The 26,265-nt window shown below is 48.8% G+C and overlaps 2 protein-coding genes and 1 pseudogene across 3 annotated transcripts; 1 reads left to right on the plus strand and 2 right to left on the minus strand.

Moving 5' to 3' along the window:
* Positions 1 to 361: 361 nt before the first annotated feature.
* LOC311356994 (tripartite motif-containing protein 14) lies at positions 362 to 6,055 on the minus strand. The gene is made up of 7 exons (XM_084476867.1): positions 5,765 to 6,055; positions 4,249 to 5,168; positions 3,489 to 3,584; positions 2,912 to 3,160; positions 2,307 to 2,329; positions 1,650 to 1,801; positions 362 to 1,252 (listed from the first exon to the last, which is right to left on the minus strand). The coding sequence occupies exons 1-7, from the start codon at positions 6,003 to 6,005 to the stop codon at positions 693 to 695; spliced, it is 2,241 nt and encodes a 746-aa protein (XP_084332993.1). The 5' UTR covers positions 6,006 to 6,055; the 3' UTR covers positions 362 to 692.
* Positions 6,056 to 8,933: 2,878 nt separating this feature from the next.
* LOC311357271 (LHFPL tetraspan subfamily member 3 protein pseudogene) lies at positions 8,934 to 13,682 on the minus strand (annotated as a pseudogene). Its single transcript has 3 exons — positions 13,604 to 13,682; positions 10,142 to 10,378; positions 8,934 to 9,001 (listed from the first exon to the last, which is right to left on the minus strand). The product of its transcript is annotated as an LHFPL tetraspan subfamily member 3 protein pseudogene (transcript).
* A 990-nt stretch (positions 13,683 to 14,672) lies between these two features.
* LOC311357272 (uncharacterized protein) lies at positions 14,673 to 16,292 on the plus strand (the record flags this gene model as incomplete). Its single annotated transcript, XM_084477175.1, has 1 exon — positions 14,673 to 16,292. One exon carries the CDS (start codon positions 14,673 to 14,675, stop codon positions 16,290 to 16,292), a length of 1,620 nt encoding a protein of 539 aa, XP_084333301.1.
* Between the last annotated feature and the right edge of the window lie 9,973 nt (positions 16,293 to 26,265).

The following is a 26,265-nucleotide window of genomic DNA, read 5'->3' on the forward strand; positions in this document are numbered from 1 at the left end:
GTCACCGACACAGGGCCATCGCTCTGGATGAATGACTTCTGCCACTCGTGCGGGAGGGAGGGGGGTGTGCCGTTCAGAAACACTAGCTGTTTGTGTCGCTCTGCGAGATCTCGCTGACTGTGGTGTTTGGTCAGTCTGGGGGTGGGGGTAGTGGATGGGAGGGGGGGGGGTAGTGGGGGTGTAGAGTTACAGACACAATACCGGTGTCCGGTCAGGTGGGATAAACGATCGCACAGCGGGCGGTGATTCATTGTGCTGACCTCTCGCTCACCTCTGCAGTTTTTTTTGTGACACATGGGTTTTATTCTTTTCCAAGGATCGTGTAAAATGTGAATGAAACACAATAAAAAACTTTTTTTTTGAACGTTTAAAACAGAAATATATTGATTTGCAGAATGATTTTAAAAGCTTGATACTGTACGTAGGCAATTGATATGGAAGACACACGACAATACAAATAAAAATACTATTTTTTTTGGAATGTAGTAAAATTCTGCTGTATAACAACTTCTAGCATTTGTATACATTAAATGCTTGCACAAAATTTCAAGCATTTGACAACATTATTGAGATGATCAAAATATCAACGAAGCATACATATTTATACAGATACATATTGAAAAAAACACATACAAAAGAAAGCATCACGACGCCCTTTTCTCAAAGAGCCCAAGATGTCGTTCCCCCAACCCTCACTCGGGGTCTGACATTTTGAACAGATCACAGATGGTCAGCTGTGCTTTACAGACAGAAAAGGCCGGGTACAGCGGCTCAGCGAACTCCTGCTTGAACGTGTGCAGTAAGGCTAAGGCGCCCCCTGGTGTCACGCTGAAGAACGACAACATGCCCTCGTCACAGTCCAGGAACACTCCTATTCTCTGCAGCCGCCCCACTGCCACCGAGGCAGACGCTCTGTCGTGCATGGCCTCCACCTTGCCCCGCTCCGCTCCCAGGCACCAGGAGAAGGGATTTAAGCCCAGACGACAGTTCCCCTTCTGGCCTTTTCTCCCGATCTGGGCCTCAGACACCCCCACCTTCCACTGGCCGGCGTCTTCCGAAGACACCTCCACCTCCCAGTACCAGCGGCCCTGATCCATGGCTTCGGAGGCCAGGACTTGGGGGAAGGAGCTAAATCGAGCCCCCTGCTCCGCATAGGCCTGCTGGACTTCACCGTAGGTCACCTGTCTGTAGTCGTCGGACAGCAGCAGCTTGGGGTGGGCCGTGTCCGCGTCCAGGGAGGGAACGGTCCCATCTGCACAAAGACTTCAATTAGACCCGGAGCCGAGAGCGAGTGAATAAGGGATAGATCGACATGACGAGGTGTGGAGAAAAAAAAACGATTGAAGCCATGTACAGTTATTGAGTCTTAAAAGGTGCTGTAGGTAAGAATTGAGAGTTATAAAGAGTAGGAGCAGAAAAGAGTATGATTTTGAAACCTCAAAATATCAGAGCGCATTTCACTCACCAACAGCTGACGGATGGCTGTGCCATTTCTAACAAATTACACTCAAATAACAGCTCACGAATCGTAGCTACTACACCTTTAAGGAGGTAACCTATCCGCCCGTGATGCCCCAAACCACCCAAAGTAACAGCGGATAAGACAGTTTTGAAAAGACAAGTGAAGGTGTTTAGCAGTAGTGTCTCACAGAGCAGTCTGTAGGGGTCTCTCTCGGGCAGCGAGATAACCAGGGCGTTCAGCCTCTTCTCCGTCCAGCTCTTCAGGCACTGCAGCCGGGCGCGGTCCACCTCGTCCTCCGGGGAGTCCAGGTCCACGTCACCGGGGCCAGCCTCGCTGAACCTGACCAGGGGAGGGGGCAACGGAGACCAGGGTCAGGGTGTAAATGAGGCGAGGAGATGGGGGTTTTGAATGCTGCAGGTGCTGCGGCGCTAGGTGACAAGGGGAAGTCGATTCGATTGATTCTTTTGGAGATATGCAGGAACACGCTTTCTGTTGAGTGAACCGTGTCCTTGTTGTTATTCCTGCTTCGTAAATCCAAATATACTGCTTCCAAATCCAAAATATACACAGGCGGTAATCATTTAATCTTTCATTTCAATAAACAGTTGAGGTTTTTAGTCACTTTTATCTGATTAGTGATAGTTAGTGATTACTGATAAATTTACAGTAAATAAGAATAATTTAAGAATAAAGGACTTCGCCGTCACTAATCAATGTAGTTATTAATGAATTTAGTGATTTGAAATACAGGGTTATAGCAAATAACTTACAATTATACATTTAATTCAACAGTATTTAACACAGATTATTTAGTAATAATCTGAAGTATACTAAATCAGCTTACATTTGGGTGATCTTGCTGTACTCCTGTAGTAGAGAAAGGAAAACATAAAAAGGACATTTAAATGATGAAACAATGATGAAATAAATAACTTGCTGTAGGCAGTAACCCCCCAAATGTATGTCCAGACACAGATGCAGTGTTACAAAATCCAAATATTATTAGGTTTGTTTAAAATCTTTACCAATGACAAAAATCGCCATCTTGCTTTTCAAATTTTGCAAACTTCGCCTCGTCAAACATAGTCAAAAGCAACGCCTTCTACCACACCTGCCCAAAGCTACGGAAATGCAAATCCAGGCCTGTGCTCCGGAACCCTGTTTTGGACCGGGCTATGCACGCTGTGCACTGCTAAAGCTCCATGCAGGGGCCCGTGCTCCAGAACAGTGTTCTCTAACCAGGGGTGCACCCTTCTGCTAAAGCTCCATGCATGTGGCCATGCATGGTTCTAACCCTAGAACCGTGCTCTGGACCGGGGTGTGCACCCTTCTGCTAAAGCTCCATGCAGGGGGGCCGTGCTGCATGGGGCCCTGCTCTAGAACCGTGCTCTGGACCGGGCGGTGTGCACCCTTCTACTAAAGCTCCATGCAGGGGGGGCCGTGTCTCACCATGATGAAGGCCTGCTCCTGGACCCGCTGCTCCCCCTTGGCGTCGGCCAGGCCCTCCAGGGTGTGCAGGCCCTGCTGGACACACGTCAGGGAGCCCTGGAGCCTGCCGAGGTGGCCCTCCAGGCCCCCGACGGACCTGGCCTCCTCCTGGACCACGCACTGCAGGGCCGACTGCTCCTCCTGCTCCAGGGCCTCCCTCATGGCTGCATACTGCTGCTGCACCGCCAAGCGAGCCTCCTCCAGCACCCCCTGTGGACCGGGAGGGGGAGAGTCAGTCAAGGCCGTTGTTTTTTGCTTGTTTCCTGGCAGGAAGCAAAAACAATGGACTTGACTGACTCAACTGGGATCCAGCAGTCCTACTCAAAGAAAAGCAGAACTTCTAGGGGGAGACGGCAGTAGACGAAGCTTTAGGAAGGGGATTTGTGTAATTTTCAGGGGTAAACTCTGTTAACCAGGTTACTCTGTTTACATAGATGTGTGTAAATCCTGTTAACATTATCATACATTGACGCTGAAGCTCTGCCCCTCACAGACTATTGTGTGACCACACTGTGTAAATAGACAACGCTGTGCTCACCTCGAAATCCAGTTTCTTCTGCCTGAGTTCTGCCAGTCGTTTGATCAGTGTGTTCTCAGACACCTGCAGCTGTTGGATCTCCTCCTTCAGGTTTCCCTGGTGATGAGAACGTACGCAACTTTTTAAAGACACAGTCGATCCATCCTGTAGGGCGAAGCATTGTTGCACTCTAGCCAATGTAGACAGCTACTGTGTATCTTCAAGGAAACTGATCAAAGCTCTTTATTATCACTAATATTATATTATTACCTTTATTATCAGCAAATAAAATGGAGAATAACATTTTGCAACAGAATACTAAAAATTCTATTAGATTAGATAAAAGTCTATTAGATAAATGTACCATTAGGAACATTTAAAGGAACATTTGTACTTAATTGTGTTGTGCATGCATGTTGTGTAGCATGTACTTAGTTGTGTAGCATCTGCAGTAGCTAGCTATCACTGCTGTATACAGGGAATGGAGTTAGCCTGGCGATTGTTAGTACTTGCACTTGGTTCTATGAACATCTTTACTGTACCGACGGCAAGATATTGTTTCACTTCTCATGACAAATGTACTTATCGTAAGTCGCTTTGGATAAAAGCATCTGCTAAATGCCCAAAATGTAAATGTAAATTAAAAAAAACAAGAAAAACACTCAAAACTACAGAAAAGACGGTATTCACTAGTAACACGAGGAGGACTACAAGATTAAAAAGCACCCAAGCAGAACCAGGGCCTCCCCTGTCCTCCCCCTGTCCTCCCCCCCGTCCTCACCCTGAGCTCCCTCTCCGCCTCGCGGATGCTGACGCAGGCGTGGTCGCGGTGGGAGCCGATGACGGTGCACACCGTGCACACGCACGCGGCGCACTGCCGGCAGTAGATGCGGCTCATCTCCTGGTGCTCGGGGCAGCGCCACGCCGACAGGTCCTCGATGGGCGGCACCAGGGTGTGGCTCCGGAACACCGGCGAGTCCAGGTGCGGCCGCAGGTGCTCGGCGCACATGGAGGCGCCGCACACCAGGCAGGTCTTCACGGCCGGCTGCGGGGCGGCGCTGGCGCAGTAGTGGCAGGGGACGGGGGCCAGGCTGGCGGCCGGCGGCGGCGGCGGGGCCCTGGGGGAGCGGTGGGGAGACGAGGGCCCCGGGGAGAGCCGTCTGGTGGGGGTGAGTTTGGGCCGTAGGGCGATCAACGACCAGCCGAGGGGGCGAGGGGAGGGCTGTTCTGTCCCGTTGCGGGAGGGGCCGGGGGAGGCGGGCGTCCTCCGGGAGAGGCCGGTCGCCTGCGTCCCTCTGAGGTCGGGGGTCGGAGCCGCGGGTGCAGGGACGAAGGTGTCCTCTTCGCCGCTGGAGCGACTGGAGTCTTCCAATATGAGCACTTCCTCTGGTTCTGGTCCGGACTTGGAAACCACCGAGGCCACTTCTACGTACTCCTCGCTGTAGGTGGATGACGACTTGCGGTCGTCGTCGGTGGACGGCGGCGATTCGCCGCGGGAAAACGGGACGGGCGAGGGGGTGGTCGTCGGGGGCTCTGCCGGCTCATTGGATGGCGCCGCGGCGTGGGGAGGGGCCACGGCTGGTCGTTTTACGTCGGGCCGGTGGTCCACAGACACGCTGGCTTTGCGCTTCCCAAGGGAGAAGTTGGTGAAAGAAGGCTTTGACCATTTAGAGTTGACGTCGTTGTCGTTGCTTGACGTTCCTAATAGAAGGCAAGGCAAGGCAACTTTATTTGTATAGCACTTTTCAAACACGGGCCAGATTTAAAGTAGATGGCAAAACATTGCAGTTAAAAAAACCTGTTGCTACTATTGATATTGTTGAGGTGCTGTGAAATTTGAGGAATAAAGAGACAGGTTGGAATTCCATGGCACGATAGTGGGTCTATGGCATGTTTGGAAACACCATGTTTAAAAGATAATTACTGACTGCTTGTTACCCTGGTATGCCACATTTTTATCCAAGTGTCAAGTTCATAAAGTTACTTGATTTGTCAAAAACCAAACAACAACAAAAACCGTTAGGTGCATTCATTTCTGGCAATTTAATTATTGCGATCCAATCCCGGAAGTAAGTCGAATTAAAAGTATAAAATATTATAAAAGTAAGAAACAAGAAGGGCAATAATAAAAACATTAAATAAGTAGTCAATTTTAAATAAAAGCGGAACATTGGCTACAATTTACAATGGCTAACAAAGTGCGCAGTAGAAAGGCAACAAACAATGCACATTGTTATTACCCTGAAACTACATAGTAATGCATCATACAGCACGTGATAGACCTTTGCACCATCTACCTGAGGGGGGGCCTTGACCCGAGGACCCGGACGCCGTGGCAATCCTCGTCCCAAAGGGCAGTGTGTTGTAAACAGTCTTGCATCTCCACTCAGGACACTTGTAGGGTCCGGACGGCGTAGTGCTCCACAGATCCCCAATACAGCGTCGGCAATAGTGATGCTTACATTTCAAAATGATCGGGTCCCCGACCAGCTCGTTACATAGAGGACACACCGATGGTGTGTCCAACACAGCACCCATTTCTTCACGTGTTTGTGTTTTAGAATTACACTTCAGATGTTGACCATGGACGCCTGCGTAACCGATGTTTTGTTATTTCCGCTTTCGCAATAGTTTAGGGGAAGGGCTACGTTTGAATTAGCCCCTCCCCCTTCCCCTACACTGGTCTTTGCTCTTAAAGGTGCAGACACTTTGACTGCGCTCATTGAACACTTTCGTTTCTTTCTCATGTATACCTTTTTTTATTACAGTCAGAGCTGCCAACTTTCACGGTTTCACCGTGTGACACACGTTTTTGCCTGCCTACACACGCACACACGCCACAAATCAAATTTCTCGCGGCAAAAAAAACAAAAACACGCGTCCGTCCCCCCGTCCCCCCGTCCCCCCGTCCCCCCGTCCCCCCGTCCCCCCGTCCCCCCGTCCCCCCGTCCCCCCGTCCCCCCGTCCCCCCGTCCCCCCGTCCCCCCACCCACAGTCAACATTTACACCCGCAGACCCTGCTATAAGGTATGCATTACAAGATTCTACAGAACCCAAAAGTTGGCAGCCCTGTTATTATAGTCGTTTGAATATAGAGCATTGCAGTCGCACTAATGGTATAAAACCTTGCGCATGCCATGCCATTTAGTAGGTTGGTTGACTGCCGACCTCAAAGGCTTCTAAATCAGCTTGTTCCAAATACCCAGGCCAGACATTCCTTCCCCAATGGTGGTCCAGGCATGTGACAGACCTATTGAAGGATAATCTCTCATAATCACAATTCAAAGGGGTTCACCCCTGCCTATGGCTGAACTAGGCCCAATATCATATATTTCCAGAATTTCCTGCAAGCGATATATATAGTGCTTCTTATCTTCTATGCATTTCTGTATCATATTGTTAGATGTATTTATATTGTAAGGTGTTGATAATATGGCAGAACAGCATTAGATTGCTGGTTTTGTGACAGCAAAACATACAATCAAGACACACAACCTTCTTAAACGTTACAAAAAATTAACACCATACTTATTTGAATACTGTGAAAATCTTTATTTAGTATTCATATATATATATATGTCGTTTTTTTATATAATAATAGTAATAATCTAATTTCGTTTGTCTTTTTTTTTAAGTATACCCTCATGTTTTATAAGTGTTTGGTATCTATGGGTTAAGTATTTACACAAGATATCCACAGGGTGAGAACAGGGAGGCAGACATTCAGAACTGCAATAGAACCAACAGATGGTAACACAAACAGATCTATACTAATCCCCATGAATGTCACAACTAGGGGAGAAGGAGAGAGAGACAGACAGAGAGGGAGAGAGATAGATAGAGACATTTTGCCACACAACAGGATCGTTGTGTGTGTGTGAGGTGGATGTATTGGTTTACTAGCCTATCAAATATTGCACACAGACATTAACGCAGACAATACACATTAACTCGCTCAAGTGAGCTCATGGTTGTGCAAGCCAAAAAATAATAAATACTTGGACACACACATACACACACACACACACACACACACACACACTCACTCTCTCTCTCTCTCACACACACATGCACCGGCACACATATGCAGCCACAGTCGCAGTCACAAACGCACACATGCGCACAAGCACACACACACAAGCACGCACGCAGACACACACACGCACACACACAAGCACGCACGCACACATGCACACACATATACACACATACACGTGCCCGAACACACACACACACACACACACACACACACACACACAAACACAGGTGTGTGTGCACACACACACACACACACATGCACGCACCAACACACCCATACACACATGTGCACGATCGCACACACACACACACACACACACACACACACAGTTTAAGTTCTCTCAGCAGCTACAAATTGAGGCGCTAGCCGTCCTCTGAGACCCCTCACAGTGAAGATACCACAGACTAGAAAAGTGATGGGATTGTGTTCAAACGTAACAATGTGCAAAGTGAGCTAGCAGGTTACTGAATGGATTACCATAAAACTCCAAGAATATATTCAACACTCACTGTACAAGATTCTGTAGACTTTGTAGTATAATTTTTTCTTCTTTTTTTTTTTAACCGTGTCGATTACGTTAGAAAACTGTTGACAGTATATTTTCTCCTACTAACTCAAGAGCGAAACGATGGGTGATATAAGCTAAAGAAGAATAATAAACCTTTTGTTTCATCATCATAATTATACATATAAAAGACAACAGAGTTACACACCAACCCAATATTAAATGGGAATAAGCTCTTTCTTCTGTTCACAAATAAAACAGAACACATACACAAGTGATACACATATTTAACTTAGTGGAATATTTATAAATATAATGTTTACTGATTGTGTGTTTGTGTGTGTGTGTGTGTGTGTGTGTGTGTGTGTGTCTATGTGCCAGTGTGTCTGTGAGTGAGTGAGTGAGTGTGTGTGTGTGTGTGTGTGTGTGTGTGTGTGTCTGTGTATGGCTACGGATTTGTGCCTGTGTGAACATGCATGCATGTTAATGTCTCTAGCCTAGCTTGTGTAGATGTCTTTGTTTATTTTTTTGTTCTCTCTCTGCTGTGCATCTACACACACACACCATTTTTACATCTCACGCAGGCAGTGGGCAGCCTACACACCTCAAGAGGACTCTCACAGTCTGTCATGCCCTCACCACGGCGCTTACACTGTGTTACACACAGGTCTAAGCGCTGCAGACTCAGGTAGTGTTCCCAGCGTTCTGGGCTCTGTGGAAGTGCATGGGGACGAAGCCAGGAGATGAATGAATTGGTGGCGAGAGCAATGTTTTTAGATAAACTGGTTACACTGGATAATTTCATTAGTGGGTACAGTCGGCGTAAGAGGCAAGCTGGCTGGCTGGCTGGCTGGCTGGCTGGCTGGTTGGTTGGTTGGTTGGTAGGTGTAATAGCTGGTTGGTGCACCTGTAGTCTTCTCCTCTACAGCCCCAGTGCAACCTCCTTCTTCTGGTGGGGGATGTGGAGGAACCGGGGCGTAATTAGAGAGCCTATCAGCATCAGGGAAGAGGAAATAGAATAAATTATGTATTTTTTTCAAAATGTCTATGATTTTATGTTTGTTTGATTGTTTATGTGTTTATCAGATAAATATTACTTACCCATAAATACAGCTAGGCATTTCCTGCTTCTGTGAATACAGAAAAAGGTAGAAACGGTTTAAAAGTTTGGCTCTCAAGGTCATGCTATTTATAGAGGATTTATTATCTGTAGCGCCCATCGTTCAGCGCCGCTGGTTGTAGTACGTATAATGGCCAGTAGATGGTGCAAGAGTGCAAGATGGCTAATAAAAACGAATAATCGATCGAGAAATGTAATACTCACAATAATAGTATAATAGTAAATAAGATCCATTTTGTGTTGTTAATGACCTCTAAAATTGTATTCAAGTTGTTTTTATAAAAAAAATATTTCAAAAGAAAGGCGGTTATTTTTGGAGGGTGCCTTTTGAAGAAAGTATACACCATAAAACTCTCACGGTTGTGATACATTCCATTACCCTATCTGCGTTCAACTCGTAGTCTCACTTGTTTGACCATTTGTACAAACCCCTTCCCCAAAAGGCTGAACTAAATTACCTATTAACGTGACCTCAAATACATTCATGACGTTCAGGGGCGGCTAAAACAACACGCGTTCTCCTACGTAGCCTGCGCAAAACGCTCTTCACACTATTAACAGAGAGGGCGATCCACTACCCAAGCGACTTCAGCTGCAATCATCCCCTCAACGGCTCACTCAATTAAACCAACGCCGCACTAATTACACACGCGCGCTTAATAACCACTTCACCGTGGCACTTGACACTCAGCGGTCGCCCCGCCGGGTCAGTCCATTAACCCCCCCCCCCCTTTATTCTTCCTTCCTCCCTTCCTTCCTCCCTTCCTTCCTTCCTTTCCATCCATCCTACCTTTATTCCTTTTGTCCATCCTTCTTTTATGCCGCCTTCCTGCCTTCCTCCGCTCTCCTTTCCTCCCTCCCCTCTCCCTTCCATCCTCCACTCTCATTTCCTTCCTCCTCGTCCTCTCCCATCCTTCCCCCCCCCTCCCTCCCCTCCCCCGCCCCACCCCTCCCCTCCCCTCCCCCGGGCGGCTGTACCAAATCAACCCCCTTTCCTGGCTCACTCTCACCCTTGCTCTCGGCCAGCAGCTCCTCGCTCATCAGGCCGTCCTGCCGGTTGCCCAAGACGAAGGCGAGGAAGGACAGGATGAGCGCGTTGAGGATGCCCATGATGGCCATGATGTAGGCCCAGCGCACCGAGCACGCGCCCAGGCTGTACTTGTCCGTCTGCTCGCCGCACATCTTCCGCACCTCGTCGCTGTCCCAGCCGTCCGGGTAGATCATGCAGCCCAGCACCAGACACACACCTGGAGAAAGGGGGGGGGGGGGAGGAAGGATGGGAGGGAGGGAGGGGAGGGGAGGAACGATGGGAGAGGACGAGGAGGAAGGAAGTGAGAGTGGAGGATGGAAGGGAGAGGGGAGGGAGGAAAGGAGAGCGGAGGAAGGCAAGAAGGCGGCATAAAAGAAGGATGGACAAAAGGAATAAAGGTAGGATGGATGGAAAGGAAGGAAGGAAGGAAGGAAGTAAAGTAAGGAAGGAAAAATAAGGGAAAGGTAGGACCGGAGAAAGAAGGGGGCAGAAAAGAAGGAGGAAGGGAGTAAGAAAGGTAGGATGGATGAGGAGAAGGAAGGAAGCGAGGGAGGAAAGAAAGGAAAAGTTAGCATGCAGTTTTTTTAGGAATAAGTGCATCAGATCAATGGTGGGACAGGTGGAGCAACAGGGACGGAGAGAAAGTACAAGTAGAAACGTTATTGCTTTATAGGCACTTCAAAGGTCAGTCCACTCGTATCTGCCTATCTGCCTGATGTTATTTGCATACATAAAAAATCACCATCCCTCTCTCTCTCTCACACCCTCTCCCTCCCCTTCGCTCTCCCTCTCTCTCACCCTCTCCCTCCCCTTCTCTCTCTCTATTTTGCTTTCCCTCTCCCTCTCCCTCTCTCTCTCACCCTCTCCCTTCTCTCTCTTTCTCTCTCTCTCCCTCCCCCTTCTCTCTCTCTCTCTCCCTCCCCCTTCTCTCTCTCTCTCTCTCTCCCTCTCTCGCTCAGAGAGGAGTAAGTAGCAGTGTGGTCAATAAGCAGTAATCAGAGGCACGGGGCTGTTATGGGCAGCAGGCGACCCTCCTCCTCACCGATACGGTGAGGACGGCCTCGAAACACCGCTCATGCATTCATCATTCCCTGCCATAGCTGGGTCGCCAGCTGATCCCGACGGCCAGCGTGCTGGCCGCTCTGTACCAACCCAACGGTGTCTTCCCACTGAGCGGATGAGAACGTCTGCAGTCCTCCCACAGCTCTCGACACGTCCGCTCCCCCTTTCCTTTACGGATGCGCCACGTTAAATATTCAGCCACCCTTATTCAGATTTCTTTCTCGGCCCCAGGGCTGAAATCTCTTTCGTCTTCAGCGTGTGTGTGTGTGTCTGTGTGTGTGTGAAGTTCTCCTCTCCCCTGTGAGGTGGTGGTGGTGATGGTGCAGTGTGTGTGAGAGAGAGAGAGAGAGAGAGAGAGAGAGAGAGAGAGAGAGCAAAAGAGCGAACACGGCCCTGACTGCACCGTAACCCGCGGCGCCGCGCCGTGCATTAATAACACAACAGACTCCACACGTTGTCGTCCGCACACAACCGTTGTCGTCCTCTTTCGATTGTGTATCGGGATTTCCGGAGCCACGCTAAGAAAGTGTGTCTCCATGGGGACGGAGGGTAAAGCAAGCTGCTCTTCCTCCGCAATTTAATTATGTTCTCCTCGTTTACTGCGGTTTTATCACGTCGTAAAGAAACGGGCGAGTTGTCATATTTTATCGCTGCAGGAAGGTCCACGTCACGAATGAAAGACACGCAGGCACACGCACACAGAGAGAGAGAGAGAGAGAGAGAGAGAGAGAGAGAGAGAGAGAGGGGGGGGGGAGAGAGAGAGAGAGAGAGAGAGGGAGAGAGAGAGAGGGGGGGGGGAGAGAGAGAGAGGGAGAGAGAGAGAGGGGGGGGGAGAGAGAGAGAGGGAGAGAGAGAGAGGGGGGGGGGGGAGAGAGCGAGAGGGGGGGGAGAGCGAGAGAGAGGGAGAGAGAGAGAGAGTGACTGGGTTTCAAGAATGAGGAATTAATTCAAACTGGTAATATCATGGATCAACTGTCTGTTGATCCATGTCGGGTCTGTTTTTGGCGAGTTTGAGTGTTTCAAAGGGGTACCCTACTATAAGCTGTACTGTATATATTAACCAACAGTTCCATCGTCTCATGAATGAATTATTTCATTGCATCTTAGGGAAAGCATTTCTACAGGACGTGCTGCCTGACCCTTCAAACAGACATGAATAATGCATGAGGCCACAGGGGGGAGGAGACAGGAGGGAGGAGACAGGAGACAGGAGGGAGGAGACAGGGGGGAGGAGACATGAGAGAGGAGGGAGGAGACAGGGGGGAGGAGTGAGGAGGGAGGAGACAGGAGGGAGGAGGGAGGAGGGAGGAGGGAGGAGTCAGGAGGGAGGAGAGAGGAGTCAGGAGTGAGGAGGGAGGAGTGTTCCAGAGCCGGTGGGTCAGAGACATAGAGGCCGAGGAAGAGACAAAGAAGAGATGAATTAATAAACGAAAGGGATAGAGGCTAAAGAGCCTGAAGCAACTGATGCGTAAACTTGGAAATAAAAGTGAAGGTGGAGCAGATTGAGCGGGAGAACAAGGACAAGAAAAGAGTGCACGCCCACGGAATAATCTCCCTCCATTACACAGTACGTTATACAACATCTGCCCGAGAAGCCCGGATCTGCAAACCCAACAGTCCCTATAGGAAGAACTGGCTAAGGAACTAAGCACTAGCCAGCAGAGGGGGCATCGTCTTCCCATAGCGAGGCCTGGGATTGGCTGAGGGAGGCACATCTGTTCGTTACAGAAGAGAGTCCGGGGCCATACAGGAACAGCTGCCCGCCAGCACCTGCCTCTGTCTCTGCTCCAGTACTCCCCTACAGCCACTGACATCAGCAGGGGCTTATTCAGCATTCCCTGGAAGATCAACTATTTGCTTTATCCTCACCCTCGATAGCCAACTAGCAGCCACATCTGTAGATGTCGCTCTCACGCGATCGCAGGAACAGAAAGTCAAAATGAGTGGTTTTATATATTGATGCTCGGAACTTGGGAGGATTCAGAACGTGTGAATCACATGGGTTAGACCTGGATTGCTTTAATGAAACGTAAAATATTTCACTTGTTAGGTGTCTCAGTGAGCATTGAATAAAAACAACAGTTTGATGTTGATGTTTGATATGAATGGGTTTTAGTTTGAAGCGTGCACCTGAATGGTTGAGGATATGCGTTGACACAAAGGCGCTACATTAAGTGTTTATTCCCATCTGGGTGACGGAACACAGCCGTGGTTGTAGGTGCGACTCTGTACACTGTGTGCATCATCTGAACCGCCCTGCTCAAACGACAACATCACGAGGTCGTGTCGAAAGGAAAAGGCGTGATTTTCTCAATCCGAACAATAGAAACAGCAGCGCCACAAATAAACCTGCCAAAAAAACAACCGCTGTTCGCCATACAAATACATTTAATCTGGCTCGTGGTCCTCTGCTCTCCATCTGCCAGGGGCCCTCCGGGGCCGTGGACATCAGTATGCATGACGGGGCCCAGAGGCCCAGACAGGAGGAGATGGAGACACAGCAGGGGGCCGATATAAAGAGGTGTGAGTAAAAGGGGAAAGACAGGAAGTCCATGTGGGCAGTGTGATGGAAAAATCCACATATTTGTCCTGTTGTTTGATAAGTTTGTCTGTTCTTGGATAACTTGTAGTGTCCTCAGTTTCAACCTTGTTTGTCTTGCTCACTTGCCTCCCAGCTGTCTATTGATCATTGTGCTTTGGGTGACAACGTCGCAAAGATAGGCATCTGGAATTTGAGTTTGTTTGTCGTAAAACAGAAGACCACTGTTTTCCGAGGTGTTGGGACAAAAGGGTCATAAAAGAGTAGAATTTGCCCTTTGTCCTTCTCCTCTCTTCTTTGATGTGCCTTCCATGTGGGGGAGGGTCTGAAACTGTATAAGAAACCATGTCAACCTGTATTCAGGACTCACTCTGCTAGAGCCACCGGGAGACTGTAACCAGCTACTGGGGTGAGAAGAGGGCGCCTGTTGAGATTAGATTGGGGACTCTTCAGTACGGTATCCTTACGGAAAAAGAGGTCGGAACAGGTGAGATCACAATACATTGATGCGCAACAGTAACGTAACTCTGTTGCAGGACAAATCCGTTCCGGGAGTATAACGGTACCGGAATTCCGTTATACGAACAGTATATATGCGAATGATAATTTACCTAAATTTATCAAGGGGGCTATATATGAACGGTATACGTTGCGGTAACGTATCTGAACGAAGGTCTTAACGTTCAAAGTTACTCCGTTAGGCGCGGTACATCGAGTCCGCACTGTGTGTATATGCGTAACGTAAAGGACCACTGTTATAAGAAGGTTTTCCGAAAGGTATATATACGTAACGCAGGGGGTAACCAAAGAAAAGAACAAAAACAAAAAAAAATAGAAGGTAACAGTAACATAATAATCATAATAAACATAATAACCCTAACCCTAACTAATAGTGTGTACGGATCTAGAAATGGGTAATAAATCGGGAAAACCGGAATTAACGGGGCCTGCAAAGATAATGTTGGAGAAACATGGTGAAATGGCGCTGGAGGGTTTAAAACATTGGCATGAAATGGGATTTCCTGAAATGGGGAGTTTTAGTACAAAACGGTTAAAAGAGTTAGAAGACAGATTGTTAGAATCAGAAAAAAAGAAGAAAAGTGTAAAAACATGTTGGTATGCATTTCATTTTTGGGTAAGAGAGGGCCAGTATAGAAAAAAAAATCAGCTAGGGGCAGAGAGCGTAGAGAGTGTAGGGATTGTTAATCTCAATGTCACCCGGGATGTAGACCCGGACCTGGACTGCACCGGTGGACCGTGTGCGAACCCCCCCCTCCCACCTCCGGCATATGCCATCGCCCAAGCCGCCGCCCAAGCCGCCGCTCCACCAGCCAACCTGTATCCTGACCTCACATCGAAGGAGGAGCTTCCTGCCGACAAAGCAACGGGGGTTACCACCCGTAGCGTGGGGCAAGCGCAAAAATCAACACATCGGCTGACAGACACACCAGCCAAGCGGGAGCCCGTCGCCAGCCGCCTAATTGACCAGGGGATGATGCCCTCCCCGTCTCTCCAATGCGAGAACTGGGAGGACGAACAGTCCCCCGTGATCGAAGTCCTGAATCCCCAGGATGGTAGACCGGCATATGTTTTCCGTGCATGGAGACCCAGTGACATTAAGGACATAGCAGAATGGCTCCCGGACCCAGCCGTAATGGGAGGGGACGCCCTCGCCACGGCCATTCTTGAGCTGGCCCAACAACACGAGCCGTCCATCGGCGAAGTGCGCCAAGTCTGTATGTTCAGACTGGGCCTGCGGTGGGGTCGCATCCAAGGCGACATTCCCGGGAGAGAGCAAGCGGATATTATGTTCAATTGGAACCAAGGATCTCCATACCGCCTCATGGTGGAGAGACTCTGTGATCGAGCCAAGGAGGCGTTCCCCTTGATTAGGGACTGGACTGCTATTCGCGAGCTCAAACAACAGGAGGGCGAGAAGGTAGCCGATCTGGTGGACCGCGTCGAGAATGTGTTCAAGATCCACGGTGGGATGCCCGTCCCGACCGACAGACAGGTTCAGACGCCGTACGAAGAAAACCTCACCGCCGCCTTCCTAGACGCGTTAAACGACGAGATATCGGGATTCATACAGAAACACTGCATCGGTTGGCGTACCGCCAGACTTTCATTGATTGTGAGTCACGCCACCCACGCAGAAAGCCTCCTGAGGAAGAAGGAAGAGCTCGGGAAGAAGCAAGAGAAAGAAATGAAAAAAAAGCTTCGGCTCGCCCAACTGGAGGCCCTGGAGAATCCCGACCCCATCCGCCACGTGAAAGACCAAGAAGGCGACCAACCAAGAAGAAAACAAAAGTTCCGTGGAAGCGCCAGACGGCACGGGAAAAAGGACACCGGACGGAAGAAGGAATGTTTTCGTTGTGGCACCGGGGGTCATTGGTGGAAAGATTGCCCCGAGGAACTTGAAACGAACAGTGACACGGCTGGCTGGCAGCACGCTTCTCCAAAGGAGGTGACTGTGAATCCAACGATTCTTTGGGATGATGGTGGGTATATGGATATGGTGTGTATTTAAACCAACAGGAGACGAAGGCACTATCCCTAGCATTGGAGGCTCACATTAATAGCACAGATGGGGTAGTCACGGCCATGTCAACACAACTCGAGGAGGTGACTAAAGTGGCACTGCAAAACCGCATGGCATTAGATTTTATTCTTGCCTCAACCGGAGGTTGAATGATTGGCACGGAATGCTGTTCATACGTGCACTCAGCAAACCAATCTGTTGAGAATTTCCACAAAGAAAACCCTAAGGCCATAATTGACCTTCACAAAATCACTTCATGGGATATCAAAAGTGTGTTCGGGAGTTGGTTCTCGGATTGGGGTACGTCCTTTGTGAGGAATGCAATAATGTTTGTTGTGGCCCTATTCATCATAGCAATAATTATAACTATATCATTTGCATGCGTTAAAGCTTGTGTGACCAAATTAACCACAGCCACAGTTGCCCAACTTGTAATAGTTGAAACAATAGAATCAGAAACCAATAAAATCAGAGCCACAGTGCCAGCACCGGTATCTAAAATCTACCCGATCCAGGGGTGGTGATAACTCAAGCAGTGAGGAAGACAAGTGAAGAAAATCTGTTTTTTTCCTAAGCAGACTAAACCACCTCCTGTAAAAGCGAAGAAGTGCTGAGGATTAGACATGATCGATTTTTTTTATTATTATGATTATAAAATAATCAAAGGGGGGAGTGTGATGGAAAAATCCACATATTTGACCTGTTGTTTGATAAGTTTGTCTGTTCTTGTATAACTTGTAGTGTCCTCAGTTTCAACCTTGGTTGTCTTGCTCACTTGCCTCCCAGCTGTCTATTGATCATTGTGCTTTGGGTGAAAACGTCGCAAAGATAGGCATCTGGAATTTGAGTTTGAGTTTGTCGTAAACCAGAAGACCACTGTTTTCCTAGGTGTTGGGACAAAAGGGTCATAAAAGAGTAGAATTTGCCCTTTGTCCTTCTCCGCTCTTCTTTGATGTGCCTTCCATGTGGGGAGGGTCTGAAACTGTATAAGAAACCATGTCAACCTGTATTCAGGACTCACTCTGCTAGAGAGGAGTCTAATGTATGCATGCATTAAAACTTAGAATTTGCTTTCCAATGTATTGTGTGCTTTTATTGCAGTGGGAATCTCATCTGGCCTAGACGCAATCTCTGTTAAAGGGGATTTGCCACGACAGCGGCCGTCCCAGGGGCCCTGTCCCCACTGGGGAGGGTCCACGACCAGGGTGAACGTCATGAGCATAGGATCCCACACACACACACACACACACACACACACAGACGCACGCATGCATGCACACGCACGCACACACACATAACCTCTGGCAGAGCTTTTTTGAGTCATCACACACACACGCACACATACACATACACACACACACACAAACAAACACAGACACACATTCACACACACATACACACAGATACACAGACACACACATACACACACACACACACACAGATACACAGACACACACATACACACACACACACACACACACACACACACACACACAAACACAGACACACGTTCACACACATACACACAGACACACAGACACACACACACACAAACAAACACAGACACACATTCACACACATACACACAGATACACATACACACACACACACACACACACACACACACACGGTGTAAAGGACACAGCAGGAACAAGGTTGGCCGGCGGGTTGGATGGGGGCCAGGATCCTGTGACACGGCAGTTTGTTTTCAGTGCGATTCCTTTTCAGCGATCCTGAAAAGAATCCCGTTAATGCACGCCTAATCAGACTGACTCCCAGTGTGCCGATATTGGCCGTGTCAAAGCTGAACGGGGCTCGTGTGATTGGACACGAGTCACGGCTCTGTGGCGGAGCCACAACAGCATGAGGATCTTCTGATAGCATTTCACCCACAGTGATGTGACGGTATGTTGTGGAGCATTTGTATTCCCAGCGCTGTCTTTTTTTTGGAGCCTAACTAGAAAAAGGCACCGTAGCGCAGCCTTTGAATACGAATGAATGTGTGGTGAATGTGTGTGGATATGCAAGTATGTATATGTGTTTGTTTGTCTGTATGTGTGTGTGTGTGTGTGTGTGTGTGTGTGTGTGTGTGTGTTTGTGTGTGTGTCTGCGTGTGTGTGTGTCTGTGCGTGTGTGTCTGTGAATGTGCGTCTGTGTGTGTGTTTGTGTCTGTCTGTGTGTCTGCATATGTGTCTGCGTGTGTGTGTCTGCATATGTGCGTCTGTGTGTGTTTGTGTTTGTGTTTGTGTGTGTGTGTGTGTGTGTGTGTGTGTCTGCGTGTGTCTGTGTGTGTGCGGTTGTGTCTATGCGTGTGGGCGTGTGTGTGACTCCCTCTATGCAGCCGAGATAACCTTGGTCTTCCCATCACTCTCTCCGCTGCTGCACATCTAAGGAGGCATGAAATAGGATTAGCATTTTTTTCTGCTTCCATATTCCTGTGTGGTTCCAATTTCCACTTGCTCTCTTTCCCTCTGACAAACAGAATTTTGCATGCACACATATTAAAATCCCTCCAATGCATAGGGGACCTGTCCCTGCTGCACGCACACACACACACAGACATACACAGACACATTCACACACACAAACACACACATATATTGACCTATACAGAAACAAATGTGTCAGAGTAGCAATCCCTTCTCCACACCTCATTACTTACGATTGTATTGCTGATAAAGGGAAATATTTATCAGGCACTTGAACCTCTTGGGTGTAGGTATATCTATAGTGCACAGACAGCAGGATTCCCACCACCAGCTGGTGTCAAAACCAATGCCTACACCGCGGTGCCTTAGCGCAGCATTGATCCACTGGCAGATGTGTTGAGAACCATCCTGGGTCTTCTTGGTGATGATTATCAACCCTGCATTTTTACTGGCTAACAACCTATCCGTTGTAGAAACTCACACAGCCGAGTTAACTAGTGCTGGTTCAACAGGACGACTGAAACAGAGAAGACCACATGTGAGTTCTGTGTGCAGGGTATCGTGTTCTCCTCAGCAGGGGCTCTTATGAATATGTAACGTTCAGTGTGCTTCAAACCCCAACAGTGTTGTTGGAAAAGGTGGTGGCGCTTCCTAAAATAAAGATGTCCCTATTGCACGTGGTTCGTCATAAAGAGCTGCGATGCTGCAACTGTGTGAATTTATGATTAGAAAAGTCACATTGATCATGCAATGCTTTTTCCTTGGTGAGATTTGGTGGGGAATCAGACCAGGTTTCAAGTGTCATTATTACACAGAAAATTACACTTTACACATTTGATTCCACTCCCTTCACTCTCTACATTTCCAGCCTTCTCGCAAGACAAGTTGCTTATGCCAGTAGTTAGCTTGTTTCATTACGCACCCAAATGAAATGGACATTGGTGGACGGTTTGCGCTGAACATTAAGGTCATAGAGCTGCGAGGCTAATGGCCGGTGATCGTCCATTACAGTCGAACCATGTTAGGTCAAATGCTGGGCTGAATCGTCGGACCTCCATTACAGTGACCTCCAGTCTGAGGCCGATTGATTTTTATTAGGGGAGCCCAGTCAGTCAACGAAATGAACACACACAAATGAACCCGTTTTATACTGCTTCATGGGCCCGTAAAAACTGTCCCTGGCTTCTGTTCAGTAAATCGCTCTGAGATGTTAATGGCCCCTGTGGTGCGACTCTGATAACAAACTGATAAGGAGTCTAGGAGGCCACTCTGACCTCCTTGTCTCTCCGCTGCGGGTAATGACGTGAATACGCTGTCGCCCGCAGAATAAGCCGGATAAGTGAGGGGAGTCAGGTGAGTTTCAGAGGTAGAAAATCTGCTGACCTTTTACTTAAAGGTTGCTGTTTGGAAGCTCTGACTTGCCTGGGAGAAGCTTTGCATGAATAATGCATCTGTGAATAAGACGAACCTTCATCATCTCTCTCTATTTCACCAAGCCTGGAGCGGCACGGAACATGGTTATATGATGGAGCACCCATCAGCATTCCCCACGGTCATTAACATTATAAGGCCATGTAGGTCACCTGTCAATCATAGGCTAAAAGCAGTATGTCTTGATGTCCGACCACCAGGGGGCAGATGCTGCATGCCAAAGCAAACCAACCTACAGCTCCAATTTTGCTCTCCACATACAAAACTTATGATGAAGGTCATATTAACCTAGTTTCACTTGTAATGAACAGGACAGGATACAGATGGAGAATTATCTACAATTCCACGACCTCCACCAACAGATTTATTTATGCACTATACATAGTTCTGTTTAATCAGCAAGAACAGCCTGATGAAGAGGCCTGTGCCTGTGTATGTGTGTGTGTGTGTGTGTGTGTGTGAGAGTGTGTGTGTGTGTGTGTGTGTCTTCCACCAGGTAGGCAGGACATTTAGCACCCACCTTCCAGCTGCAAAACAGAGATCACACAAACACACACACACACACACACACACACACACACACACACACACACACACACACGGCCTGGGCCAATGTTGGTAGTTGAGAAGGGAAGAATTTGGGTCTGAGTTGTCAACAGAGGACACCCAGGCTGGAGATTACTGAGCTTAGAGCCATCTGGACTTTGAACCAACTCTGAGCCACATCATGACCCATTCCAATAACACATGTGTCTGCTCCGAAGACTAGCAGCAAGATGCTTGAAAAAAGACGTTTCAGGACCAAACAAAGATTCCTGTTTTCAGTCTGAAGTCGGCCATGCCACACGCCTCATTGAAATGATCATAATATATTTATATTTGTATTGTACTATCACCTTGGTGACCTCAAGTTTGTGTGTGCGTCACTCCGCCGTGAGTTCCTGAAGTTAGCTTCAAGTGCTATTCAATGAAATCCGCACCATCCTTCTTATTTGAGCGGATCAAAGGAAGCGCACGGACCCTACGGGCTGGAAACGTGTAATTAAGACTCTGGTGTTCTGCAAGAAAGGAAGACGTCATTAATCTTGCTTCGGCACACAGAAACTTCCAGCTCATTAAAACAAAAGGGCTGACTTCCAGAACACCTCGCTATCCACAGGACCGATTTCTGGCCGTCGAGCAAGACATGGTCTCGCTCTGTTAAAAGATACCAGCCTGTTGACACCAGACTAGGTTCCTGATTTGCTTAAGACTTGCATCCAGAAAGCAATGGCTTTGAATAGAAAAACCTACAGAAAAGCGACTTGATTCTGTTCACGTGCGACCGAATGTGAAGCAGAGATATTTCCCTGGTTCAAGCAGACCCAGTTTTTGTTCCATCTTTCAAATTATAATGATTATGATTATGATGAGCACCCATCCCCTGGCCGTAATGAGAAAATTACATCTAATGGTGGCCATGGCCTGGTGTGTTGTTCACCATCCACACACTGGCTCTTGTGAAGAGAGGCAGACTATAGAGTTCACACACTGGGCGATTAAGATTCATATCCACATGCTACCCGACGGGACCGCAGTCTAACCACACAGACTTGAGAGTCGAGGCAATGTCCCTCATAGTGCTGAGACAAATGAAACCGTACGATTTGCACAGTGCCGTTGAACAGAGTCAACCTAATCCATTGTTGGGTTTCAGTTTGAAATGGGTGTAGTGAAAACACCATTTTAACGGTGGAGGTAACACTATTGGCATGTAGAAAGGTGAGTTTAGTCAGAATAGTTAAAAAGAAGGAAACTGCTAGATGACACCGAATACACAAGATGTCACCCATACAAAGAGAGAAGGAAGGAAATGGAAATAGTGCTGAAAATGAACGAAAAACTCACAAATGAAACTTTTAGCAATAACTAAATAGCTGTCATTTAAAACCTTGACAATCCCACAAATTGCGTTCAACCGCGCTGAATCTACACTGTTTCACTGCTGATTAACACACACACTGCCCTGCAGACATTTGTGGACGGCAACCACCACCTCAACGCGGCTGTTTGAAATATAAAGAAAGCAATAAACAAAGATGTCAAAGGTGTCAGCGGTGCAGGTGTGTGTGTGTGTATGTGCGTGTGTGTGTGTGGGTGTGTGTGGGGTCGGGGGTTGGGGGAGAGGGGTGAGAGAGAGCACTAGAAAAACTTCAGACTCGTTCGAACTTCAGACCTCAGCCATCTGCCCCCGCGATACGAGAGCTGTGCTCCGGGCTGGGTTGGAGACGAGCTGTCTCCCCCGTCCCAGTGTATTCCTGCTCCTGTGGGGGGCCCCCGACTGGATACAAGGCTGAGGCCCCCGCGTATCTAACGGGTCGGGGGCCTCTCTCTCATCAACACCCTCAGCAGCTATTTCCTGCCCTGGGATCCCCCAGCAGCCTACCTATCAGAGCCAGCCGAGTGTTGCAGGAGTACACGGATGTCTTACTTCCCGTGTGCCAGGGTTACTCCTCGGAAGTGTTACAGAAAATCTTTCAAACATTTCACGCTTACGAGAAACTTTTTTTTGGTCTCGTTCCAAACTAGCATCTGCAACTGCAGCTAAAGCGGTGCGTGCTACACCCGGCGTACAGAGTATTATTATGGGATGTAGGAAGTCATCCTCCTCTGATATGAAACAGGTAATAAAAAGCTAACGCGAGGCGGGGCACAGCAGCCTCTGTCTCCAACGCGGGGCTAAATAAAGCAACGCCCAGAACTCCCTGTAGGATTTACAGTACAGCAATAAACCCCCTCCGACAGTCCAACAAACCTTCAGCCTATCGGATTTACTGTGACCTCTAGAAATAACTCTGCCGTCCACAAGGTATCTCTTTGCCACCCTCTCTCTCTCACTCTGTCTCTCTGTCTCTGGCTCTCTCTCTCACTCTCTGTCTCACTCTCTGTCTCTCTCACACTCTATCTCTCTGTCTCTGACTCTCTCTCTCTCTCTCTCTCTCTCTCTCACTCTCTGTCTCTGTGTCTGTCTCTGTGTCTGTCTCTATCTCCCACTCTCTCTCTCTCTCTCTCTCTCTCGCTCGCCCTCATATCAGCACAAACCTTAATTAAACCCACCCCATCATCAGCACGCATCTCATTAGCGGGGCGCGCTTCGCTGGGGTTTGAAAACACATTGTGGCCGAGGTCTTCGCTCGCACCTGAACACCATCGCAATGACAATCCCCTGATTTGGGCTCAACATGTGTCTGTGGAGCAGAGTGCCTTGAGCTCAGACGTGCCAGGCGCCACAGGGATCCGCCTGATGGGAAACAGGCTCCCGTGGTTCAGGGGCTGATTAAGACTAAAGCACGGCGGGGGGGGGGGCGGGGGGGGACGGGGGGGACGGAGGGGGGGGGGGGGGGGACACTGTGGAGGACCAGACGGTTGAAGGGAACACAGCGCATAGGTTGGGGGTACAGGGTGGTGGGGGTGATGATGGGGTGGGGTTGGGGTGAGGGTAGGGTGAGGGGAGGAGGTGGGTGTACAAAGGGTGGTGGGGGTGAGGTGGGGAGGGGAGTGCATAGGTGGGTGTACAAAGGGTGGTGGGGGGGGGGGGGGGGGGGGGGGAGGTGAAACGCAGTGAGCACAGCACAGCAGAGGAATCGTCGAAACCGGGCGTGGGGGGGTTGGTTGGTGGGGGTCTGGGGGGGAGGCGAGGGGGGAGGGGGCTTATGTAACAGAGCACAGACGCACCCCCCCCCTCCCCTCCTCCCCCCATCCCCCATCCCCCCACTACCTTGAGCGAGGACGAGGATTGGCCAGGGCTGTGCTCGGGGGGGGGGGGGGGGGGGTGAACAGCAGCCTTTGCCGCTCTCTGTGAGCACGCCGGCCCCCGGAGAGGCACTGCCGGCCGTCCGACACGGAGAGTATTTAGGCCAGACCCGACCGGAGGGGGGGTGCAGCAGCGGCAGCACCCACCCGCCGAAATAACAGAGCCCTGCTCGACCAGGACGCTGAATATTGATGAGCGGCTATATTGAGACGACGCAAAATAAAACACAGAAAAAAGAAGGTCGTCGCCTGGAATGGCCGAACGGGCCGCGGCTCTGCCTGCATGTGAATGTGATGCGTAGGGGGAGGAGGGGAGGGGGGGGGGAGGTGGGGGGGGGGAGAGGGCACACGCTGGTCTGCCCCATTGAACAGATAGGAAATGAATGCTAGATGTATAGATGTATGCAAAGTTAGTGCTGTGCATGCATGATCACTCAGAGGTGCATGCCTACACTGCTAGAATGTAATTAACGTCGACATATGCATATGCATTTGTGGTCTCCCTCTGTCTCTGTCTCCCTCTGTCTCTCTGTCTCTGTCTCTCTCTGTCTCTCTCTGTCTCATAAGTTACAGTTTTGGGTCACAGCGTCCTTGTCGTCGCCCTCATCGTCCACTGGATAAACCAGCCCCCGTTACCGTCTACTTGAGGCCACTTCTTAGATCGAGTCTCTAACCTGCGGCCGGTCCGTGGTCCAGACCACGCTGGGCGTCTAAAGGCATCAGGAAGACCCCCCAGGGAGCAATGATGGCTGTGGTACAATTCACCTCTCGATCGCTTCACGGCGCACCGGTTCTAAAGTGGAGTAATGAACTCTTCGATCTGTCTGGCGGTCATAACATTCCACACAACACCGCCAAACAATCGATACTGTGAATTAAATGATCAAATATTCATGATTAATGCATTCAAGCTCTTAACCGCAGACCTTTAAAAGCATTGATTCCGGTCTCGGTTGCCAACAGTGCGAGTGTGGCTATTTATAAACTCATAAACAGGGGATGTGTTAAAGTGTTTAAAAAGGTGCAAATGAACCTTCACAACATCGCCGTCCCCCCCCCCCCCCCCCCCACCCCCGCCGGGGGTGCTGGCAGGGCGGCCAGCAGCATGGCGAGCTGCCTTCTGTCTCACCTGTTCGCTCCCCACTGTAATTAGCCTGTCGTCAAACGAGACCACAGGTTGTTAACAGTCTAATGCTTTCATTCATATTTTGTCCGTTTCGATTAGGGATCAGACGCTATAGGGCATACTGGAGGACGGAGAGAGACAGGGACAGGACATTAGAGTGGCTATAGGGTGGCCATTTCCAGCTGAAAGATTCTGGCTTCGATCCCAGAAACAGACTGTAAGCCAGTGTTTAATGAACTGTATCTCGATTAATCTTAATGTATGTAAACGCCTTGCTAATTAGTTTGGTTTAATTAAGTATTCAAATAGGAAGAAGAACATGAGAAAGAGGAATGCATACAAAATCATGGGCAGGGAAACTCAAGAGAAGTGCAATAATTCTCTATATAATAATATGATCCAATATATTTTAGCCAATCTTGTTTGGATAATGAGCTATGGATCAGTGATCCAGCTCATTTGATTTGATAAACACATACATATAATTAGCGGGCGGCGGATTCCCATCCAGTGGCGCTGTACCATCAGTATGGTGAGCATACCGATCGGATTAAACCGGTTCACATCTGGGCTGCTGTGTCCTTTCTGCTCTCCACAAAGACCCACACTACGGTTTAGGGATTAGCGGGGTCTCACATTCAGAGACATGGGGCCTGTGCAGACTTTGTGCGCACATGTTTAGGAAGGTTGTGGACGAGTTGGAACAAACAAAAAACGAAACACTTGTGTGTTTGTCTACACATACACTGTGATATTCATGAGGTTTTTGTTGTTTCCTCACAAAATGAGTAATTCTTACAATAGTTATTCCTACACATGTTGGAAGATGGATGTGTTTGTGGCGTTCTACTTGCCTGTGCACTCTCATACTGACAAAACACAATCCCTGTGCAAGTGGATTGTTTCTCTACCTCTGAACTAGCGTGCCAGCTGAAGGTCAGTGTGATATTGTGTCGGAGATGATGATCCCACTAGCCTTCAAATGTGAAGTCCTCCTCTCTCGCCTCATTATCATTCAAAACCAGTCAAACATTTGCATGTCTTTTCAAGGTCGGCGTCTGAAGGGCCTCCGTTGATATTAAACAGAACTGAAAGAAAATCAAAACTTGAGGTCAGACGACGAGCTGGTAATGCCTACAGAGCCATCAGGACGGCTACGCTATGCTACAGCGTGTCACTACAG

This window comes from Micromesistius poutassou (assembly GCF_964030765.1).
Source record: "Micromesistius poutassou genome assembly, chromosome: 13".
Lineage (NCBI taxonomy): Eukaryota > Metazoa > Chordata > Actinopteri > Gadiformes > Gadidae > Micromesistius > Micromesistius poutassou.

Bases quoted from the DNA above. Each gene is read 5' to 3' on its own strand.
- LOC311356994 (XM_084476867.1), bottom strand. From the start codon at position 6,005: ATGGGTGCTGTGTTGGACACACCATCGGTGTGTCCTCTATGTAACGAG. The intron at 2,330-2,911 runs GTGAGACACGGC...TCTCTACTACAG, and splicing joins AGGAGCAGGCCTTCATCATG to GAGTACAGCAAGATCACCCA. The intron at 1,802-2,306 runs GTAAGCTGATTT...TCCCCTGGTCAG, and splicing joins TACAGCAAGATCACCCAAAT to GTTCAGCGAGGCTGGCCCCG.